This window comes from Myxine glutinosa, chromosome 8 (assembly GCF_964187855.1).
Source record: "Myxine glutinosa chromosome 8, kmMyxGlut1.1, whole genome shotgun sequence".
NCBI classification, from domain to species: domain Eukaryota; kingdom Metazoa; phylum Chordata; class Myxini; order Myxiniformes; family Myxinidae; genus Myxine; species Myxine glutinosa.
Window position 1 is genome coordinate 131754564 of NC_136268.1, and position 9262 is coordinate 131763825.

Consider the following 9262-nt stretch of genomic DNA (forward strand, 5'->3'; position numbering starts at 1 on the left):
TGGACACCTCTTCAGCCAAGAGTTTAGGCGTTTCGGATCGAGACATACTCTTAAGCTCCCATCTTTCTTTACACTATTACAGATGGAAGAGCACCAATCCGTATGATAGTCCACTTTCCTGATGATACCCTGTTTTTCCATTGTCATTAGTTCCTCCTTCAACTTCCCTTTGATGTGAACACTACACTTCCTTGGTGCGTCAATCGATGCCTTTGCATCAGGCTTTAGATGAAGCCTCACTTTTCCTTTAAAATTCCCAATGCAGTCAAACCTGTCCGGGAACAGCCGTTTCAAATCATCCACGGAATTCACCTTGTAGGCCTGTTCCTCATGGCGCATTGGTTTCGGAATCCTTGATGCTGGAGATGCAGCCTTCAGCAATGTCCTCCGTTGCCCAGCAATGTTGTTTATGGTGACGATGTTGAGCCGTTCACACGATGGTAGTCCAAGTACTGCAGGTCCAGGTACTTCAACCACATAGAACCTGTACTTGAACCAATCTGAGTCTTTATATCGACACAAAAGCTTGAGGATTCCATGACACTTGATCTCACTGCCATTGTAAGCAGTGAGCTTGGTCCCACCAAGCGGAGTCAGTTTTGACATCCATTTGTTTCCATACATGTCCTTCACAATACGCGTTGGCAAAGTATTCCCTGACGCACCTGTATCCACTTTCAACTGCAGTTTGTATACACCTTTCATGTCAGGGCATACAATGTTCAACAATGTGTACACTTCATCCCTCCTCTCCTTCATACACAGTGCGGATACCCTGATCACGTGAAACGGCTTGGTGTGTTCATATGCCTCAGTGTCACTTTCGTAACTGTCTTCATCGCCTTCAGTACAATACCCCGACACTTCATTCACCGAGGTCCCATTATTGTTACTTCCCCGAAGCATACCTCTCAACTTGCTTCTGCTGACTCGACGGCCTCTTCCACCCATTGCAGGATGGCGGCTCCACTCGTATCCATCAGCATATCTCGTGCTTCGTTTGGGATTTTCACAACAACGGGCCCAGTGTCCCAGTTCACCACAATACTTACAATAATCATTGTATGCTGGGCAGTTCCATGGTGGATGTGATAGTCCACACCTTTTGCACTTTTGTCGATGTGTCATGGCATTCACAGACGATGAAGGCCCTTCCATCTTCTGGATGGCCTGCTTTCCGATTACCATTGCTTCGTACTTGAGTCCCTCACTTAAAACCAGGTCCATGTCGTACCCGACCTCCTGGTCGAGCAGATGCTTTTGAAAATCATCATGTGGGGTGCTCGCAACAATCAACTCGATAATCCGTTCCGAGAGTTCTGCTTCGGAGAAATTGCACAACCTTCCCTTCTGTCGGCATCGGTTGACGAAATCATCAATGGACTCTCCTTCTTGCTGCCGAAATCTCATCATTTACAGCCGGTGAATCCGAAAGTTTACATGAATGTCCAACTGATCCTCGAATAATTTATATAATTTATCCGGATCCTTTTTATCATCCTCACTCAGAGTCGATGCATTGATCCGCCTCAGTCCTTCGTCTCCCACAGCAATCTGAATCTTGATGGCCTGCCTGGCTTTAGTATCGACGCCCTCATCCGACAGCACCAAGTTCATTCGTTGCTTGAATAACTTGAAGGTCTCCGCCAGGTCCGAGCTGGACCAGTCCATTGTCGGGAACTTCGCCATGTTGAAAAAAAACACGGAACGTGCCGCCATGGTAATCCGCAAAGAAAACAAGACCAAACGTCAAACTGCTTGTTGATCTTCACGATCCCGCGCTGCCACCATGTAGTAAGTTCAGGAATCTCCTTTAATCAAGTCGTTTATTAAAGACGATACCAAGCTCTCACAGAGCACATGGCCATCATGATGAGCCGCCATTAACCACCCCAGCCACGCCCCCCTACGTCACTACGCAGTACGTAGTACCAATCACAACAGCTACCACCCATATTACTATTAGCATAACAACCAATTCATAACAACAAAAAAACAAGACCACAAGTCAAACAGAGGCGTAGCCGGGCTTGTAACATATTATATATATAACAAACACATATGATTAGCTTTTCAAACAGTCAATAATGCTGTTTATAACATTAAAACAAAAAAAAATTGGAGGAATCCCGACATCCGTGAGGTAAGTTTTACTGACAGAACTGAGGGAAGATCTACTGTAATCTAGATTATACAGCACAAGGGTTGGAGGTGTACTCATTTACCAAGCAGCTAGCTGGCGCTTGCCAAGCCAGCCGTTCCTTAAGGGTTTTGAATGGGGTGCTTGCTCGAATGCTCAAACCAAACAACGATCTCTCCACAATAAACGTGGAAAATGAACACACCCAATGTTTTTGAGAACCGAGCATAGATCGACTGTAATCTATATACCCCAAAGAAGAATGACCCTTCCTGCAGCTCCCGTAGTGAGCGAGTGTAGGCCTACTAGTAAATTAAAATGTCGGTCCGTGGGGTTAGCCGTCGTAATGACATCATAAACGTAATGACGTAACGGACACAAAACTGCCGCTACTTTAATATGTAGAAGATGATATATTTTAACTTCCAGTACGTTTGCAGTCACGACGAAGAGATTAGTGTTTCGATTAGATTTACTATAATATTAACGCTACGTTATCATTATGTCAAAAATGATATTACCATTAACAAAACCAAGGCCAATTCCTTATTTTTATTCTCCGTTAATACTGCGGTTATTAATATTAGTGCAGAACACCGCTTATCACTGGTTCATGAACCATACTCCGCTTCAATCCATCAACTTTGTATTCACGACATTGGGATTAAAGTGTTACGGTTATAGTTACTACATTATTACTATTACGAAAACGATACCACTGAAACGATACACGACTGTATTAAGAAACATGGGCTTCATTTGTCCGAAGCGGTCCGAAGGTGAGGCATGAAGCCTAAGGCCTATACATACCGTATTGATGGAAGAGCCGTGGCGCCGATGCTTTCGATATTTGATGGTCATTTTAACAATCGGTTTGTTTGTGTTTTACACTGAATGAAAAGCATGAAGGTAGAGTATGGCGATTGTCAGGGGCAGATCCAGGAATTTCAAGAGGGGGGGGGGGCATGAAACTATAGGGCTCGGGGGGGGGGGGGATTTAGGGGATCTGGGGGTCCTCCCCCAGGAAATCTTTTCAAAATTGATCGTCAGAAACGGCATTTCGTGCGTTCTTGGCAGTTTCTGCAGTTCCTTGTGTTCTTCCCTGGTCCAACAGTTCAGCAGATTCGCTCCGCCTGCACCCTCATCCTGGATTGAAGGGGGGGTGCGCACCCCCTGCACCCCCCCCCCGGATCCGCCCCTGTCGATTGTGATATATGACAGATTCGCCGATATGTTTTCCCTGAACGGCATCTAAATAAAAATGGCGGCGCGCGGAGTCAGCCGCCACACCGCAGTAATGACATCAGACGTAATCACATCACCCTGTCATGTGACCAGATCCTCAACTCTGATTGTTATACGTTTGAGGGGGACATGCATACATACATACATACATACGGATGGACAAACACTGTTATATACGGCTTTGCCCAATGGGCTATGCCGTAAAAATAAATCGAGCACTTTATGAATCATGTCTCCCTGGTGACACACATACATAAACATTGTCTGAATATAAATACTGTTCTTACCTTAATGACTAAAGAAGGTACAATCATTTTTCCCTTCGGTTAGCGTAAACGGCCACAATGTCCTCTGGAATATGCTTCACAGTTAAAGTGCCTTCTATGTGGAGAAGAGTCAGTGAAGAAAATCTTTCTTCATCCATGGTTGAGCAGTTTCTAATCCAGTTAAGTTTCTAATCATTGCAGAAAAGTTTATTTCCTAAGTGGCTTCATTTGTGAAAATCACACATTTCAAAGTTGTTAATCTGATTTGAAAAAGGATGCATCCAATAATGTCACTCTATGCAAATACCGCGACATCTGCCGTGGCTGGGGAAAGAAATCCACGCACTTGGGATCTGTTTCGCTTTGTTATTCACGTTTAAATATATATATATATATATATATATATATATATATATATATATATATATATATATATATATATATATATATATATATATATATATATATATATATATATATATATATATATATATACACTACATGACCAAAAGTATGTGGACACCTGAACATCACACATCTCATTCCAAAATCATGGGCATTAATATGGAGTTGGTCCACCGTTTGCTGCTACAACAGCCTCCACTCTTCTGGGAAGGCTTTCCACTAGATGTTGGAACATTGCTGTAGGCATTTGCTACCATTCAGCCACAAGAGCATTAGTGAGGTCGGGCACTGATGGGCGATTAGGCCTGGCTCGCAGTCGGCGTTCCAATTCATCCCAAAGGTGTCCGATGGGGTTTAGGTCAGGGCTCTGTGTAGGCCAGTCAAGTTCTTCCACACCGATCTCGACAAACCATTTCTGTATGGAATTCGCTTTGTGCATGGGGGCATTGTCATGCTGAAACAGCAAAGGGCCTTCCCCAAACTGTTGCCACAAAGTTGGAAGCACACAATCGTCTAGAATGTCATTATATGCTGTAGCGTTAAGATTTCCTTTCACTGCAACTAAGAGGCCTAGCCCGAACCATAAAAAACAGCCCCAGACCATTATTCCTCCTCCACCAAACTTTACAGTTGGCACTATGCATTCGGGCAGGTAGCGTTCTCCTGGTATCCGCCAAACCAATATTCGTCCGTCGGACTGCCAGATGGTGAAGCACGATTCATCACTCCAGAGAACGCGTTTCCACTGCTCCAGAGTCCAATGGCAGCTAGCTTTACACCACTGCAGTCGATGCCTGGCATTGCACATGGTGATCTTAAGCTTGTGAGCGGCTGCTCGGCCATGGAAACCCATTTCATGAACCTCACGACGAACAGTTGTTGTGCTGACGTTGCTTCCAGAGTCAGTTAGGAACTCGCTAGTGAGTGTTGCAACCAAGGAAAGACGATTTTTACACATGCGCTTCAGCACTGGGCGGTCCTGTTCTCTGAGCTTGTGTGGCCTACCACTTCGCGGCTGAGCTGTTGTTGCTCCTAGACGTTTCCACTTCACAATAACATCACTTACAGTTGACTGAGGCAGCTCGAGCAGGGCAGAAATTTGACGAACTGACTTGTTGGAAAGGTGGCATGTTGAAAGTCACTGAGCTCTTCAGTATGGCCCATTCTACTGCCAATGTTTGTCTATGGAGATTTCATGGCTGTGTGCTTGATTATATATATCTGTCAGCAATGGGTGTGGCTGAAACAGCCGAATCCACTAATTAGAAGGGGTGTCCGCATACTTTTGGTCATGTAGTGTATATATATATGTATATACTTCATGTGGATATTTCACCAAAGTTATACGATGAGTTGTTTTGTGGTATATATAATTGTGTGACATATAATAATTGCAGGTTACAAGATGAAAATGTGTTTTAATCAGGTAGATGTAGCACCTTCTTTTAAACAACAACAACCAAAAAAACCTACACTTTAAATGTTTAATTTTTCTCATCATTATTATGTTTTATTTTACAGTTGAATATTAAAGTGTAATTAAATATAAAGTTATTAAAATGTGATATATGTATTTGGTGTTGGATTAGATTTGGGGGTGGTAAGGAAGTAACAGCTATGGAGGGTCAAGGATTGCAAAGCAGTGACGGGAGAGCATGTTACTACCCAGCACAATTATAAGTATGTGGTGTTGGTGGTGAGGATGAATAAAAGAAGGGAAGTTAAGAGCAGGGGTTGGAAGGTTATTCGCTGGGGGAAGTATAGGGGAAACATCGTCCTGGAGTACAAGGAGAGGGTGAGGGTCAGGTATGAGAAACTTAGTGAAGAAGCGGAAGGTTTGGAAGTAAGGAGAGGCATTTAGTGGAAATGCAGAAGTCTTTTGTGGAAGGACTTCAGAAAAGGGTGCATCGTCAATTTGAGGGATGGAGACGATGTATGGTGGATGTAGGAAGTAGCGAAGGCAATAGGTGAAAATAAGGAAGTTTGGAAGAGAATAGATAAGATCAAGGATAGATGGAGGCAGCCGGATGTATGCTTGCTGCACCTGTATGTGCAGAAGAAGAAAGCAGCAAGGAGAGCTGTGAATAAGGCGAGGAATGATATGGAAGAGGAGGTGTACAATAAGTTGGAAGAGGATTGTAGGAAGTAGATGATCTACAAATTGGATCATTTCAGGGATAAGGATAGCAAGGAGATGAAGGGGATGTAGGTGATTAAGGACTGTGGCAGAGAGGATTAAGGACCGTGGGAGGCTAGTGGCAGAGAGGGGTACAGTATTGAAGTTATGGGAAGGATATTTCAAAGAGCTGTTGAACCAGGAAGGAAGCAACGGCAAGCTGGAGCTACCGTGTTATGTGGAGGGGAAAGTGGAGTTGGTGGAGATCAAAGAAGAGGAAGTGTGGACATCATTTCAGAGGATGAAAAAGGGAAGGGTACCAGGCATTGATGTGGTGTGTATAGAGATGATAATTGCAGTGGGAGAAGTCAGAGTCAGGTGGACGAAGAGGTTGTTAAATGTATGTATGAGAGATGGTTCAATTCTGGAGGAGTGGAGGACAGGGTTAATTGTGCCGATATAGATGGGAAAGGGGGATGTTCAAGTTCCGGGGAAGTACAAGGGCATTGCACTCCTTTGTCATGTCATTAAGATGCTGGAGACCGTTCTGGACAGGAGGATAAGGAAGAGTGTGGAGAAGGAGATCAGAGAAGAGAAGTTGGAGTTTAGAAAGAATAGGGCAATGACAGATGGGATGTTCACACTGAGACAGCTGGTGGAGAAGAGGTTGGAGGTGCAAGGTGAAATTTGTGCAAATGGCATTGGGATTTGTGGATCTGGAGAAGGCCTATGACACTGTCCCGAGAGAGATGGTGATGGCGACACTGAGATGGATGGAGTGCCAGAGGCAGACGTTAGGTTGGTGGAAGGGATGTACAAGGGAACGAAGGGAAGAGTTTTGGTTGATCATGGGATATTAGAGAACTTCAATGTGAACATTGGTTTGAGGCAGTCAAGCACTCTCAGCCCACTCCTGTTTATCATGGTGATGAAGTTGGAAAGCAGGCAGGTAAACATGAAAGTTATTTTGGGGAGGATATTGCATGTGGACGATCTGGTTATTATGGTGGAGAGTGGGCGGCAGATGCAGGAATACCGTGGGAGTGGAAGGAGGCATTTGAGAAACCTGGGCTGAAAATTAGCATGAAGAAGACAAAGGTAATGTGGGACGGGCAGCAGAGAAAACAATTGCATATCAGCTTAGAGGGGAATGAGATCAGACAGGGAATTCGGTTTGAGTATCTGGGTGGAACAGTGACCGAGGATAGCAAGTCAGAGGCAGAAGTGCGAAGGAGGATTCGGGTAGGTGTGAATGCGTGGAGGAGGGTGGAGGGTGTCATTTCAGACAGAAATATTTCAAGGAGATTGAAAGGGAAGGTTCTGATCTCTTGTGTAATGCCGGCCTACCTTTACAGTCTGGAGACGGGGCATTGACAGAGAGACAACAACAGAGGCTGCAGGTTTGTGAGAAAAACTGGGTCAGGAGGATTGCGGGAGTGAAGAGGGTGGACAGAAGGAGAATGGATGAACTGAGGGAGGAGATTTGTGTGCAGATGAGCTTGACGGGGAGATTAGTGACATGCTGGTTGAGATGGGCTGGACATTTGGTGAGGATGGGGGAAGAAAGAATGGCAAAGAGAGCGGATACAAGGAACAAGGTAGGAGGAAAAGATGTAGACCACGGTTGAGATGAGAGGATTGTGTGAAGAGGGGATATCAGTAAGGTGGGGGTGGTTGAAGGGTGGAGAGAGTTGTCCGAGGACAGAGGGGAGTGGAGGAGTGTTGTGGTCAAAGCAGGCCAGGAGTTTGGTATCATCAGACCCACCCCTTACAAAGGGAAGAGGAGGAGAACAACAGAGCAACATGTAGTGGGGAACGAAACAGTTTATATGTATGTGGAGAAGGATAAAGAATGTTAAAATCAAGATCGTTTAGATTCAGTTGCAAAATTCATACCAATGACAAAGTATGGTAGATCAGTACTTCGCAAGTCATCTACGATGGCCAGCTCTCCAGGAAAGTCACTGCGCAGTGAGATAGACAAGGCCTCTCCAAGTGGGCTCTTGTCAGATTCTGGATCTGGCCTCCTGGCCGCATTCTCTCTGATGGGCGCTGCAGGTACCGAGACAGTGACGGTCCGTCGCTGGCAGTCCCCCGCGGACGTGTCCGCACCGTCTCCATATATTTTCCCACCTGGCAGCCACAAGAAAAGGCCAAGCAAGGCCAAACATCTTGGACACCCCATCGGTCCAGAAATCCTAGAAGCGAAACAAAAGTGCATTTCAATCATCGGTCTGAAAACTTGGTAGACAAAGCTGTTGCACACGTTTATTTCCAGCGATCTTGTGCAAATACTTCCATTATAGCTGAATAATACATGAATCATGGGCTAAAGTATCCTGGTCTCTTTACAAGTGGGAGCATTTGTTTGAACTTTAAGTGTTTGTCTTTCCCCATTCAAGAGCCTGGGATAATGGGAAAAATATGTGAGGCAAAACCTAAAAATCACCAGGTTTCCAAAATGAAGAATGAGCCTTGCTGGTGAAGGATCGTTTTGATCTGCGTCAGCAGGTAGAACAATGGATGAAATCAACAGGACGTTGATCTAGGTAACCATAACCACCATAGGAAGCAAGGAGAAGCTGACGTTTCGAGCATTAACTCTTCATTGGAGGAAAAGATGGAGTCAACGTCAGTTTCTTTAAGATTCTTTAGATTTATACCAATATAACTACAGAATTATAGTTTTTAGACAAACTTTATACCAATCCAAACTGTCTTTCGAAGGATGCTCGTCATTAACTGTGGATCAAATTTATATTGTCGGACAACCTTAGAACCACTGTGTTGGTGATTCAAATAACAGAATTCCAATCCTTCGAGGATACCCTGTCCTCAGCTTGAATGTCCAAGTGTAAGAGACAAAGTTCAGATGTTCCAAGTCACGTACTTTTCTAACTTGGGCCAATTACATGACACCCAGAGAGATGCCCACGTTCAACTAGTCATTTAGCAGAACACATCTCACTAACCATGACATTACAAGTAAACGTTTTTAGGAACACCGGCGCCGCCAGATCGCTTTGCAAGGAGTCCCTGCAATCGGCGATGTCCCAGACAGGTTTCAGGACGAGCTAAGCAAGCAGGTGG

General features: G+C 44.6%; 1 protein-coding gene across 1 annotated transcript in view; it reads right to left on the reverse strand.

The window, feature by feature from the left end:
- Positions 1–9262, reverse strand: part of LOC144893331 (uncharacterized) — a 342642-nt gene that overhangs the window by 332735 nt on the left and 645 nt on the right. Inside the window, exon 2 of the mRNA XM_078783734.1 lies at positions 8069–8370. Coding sequence (XP_078639860.1) covers positions 8069–8370 — 302 coding nt within the window. The remainder of the gene's footprint in view (positions 1–8068; positions 8371–9262) is intronic.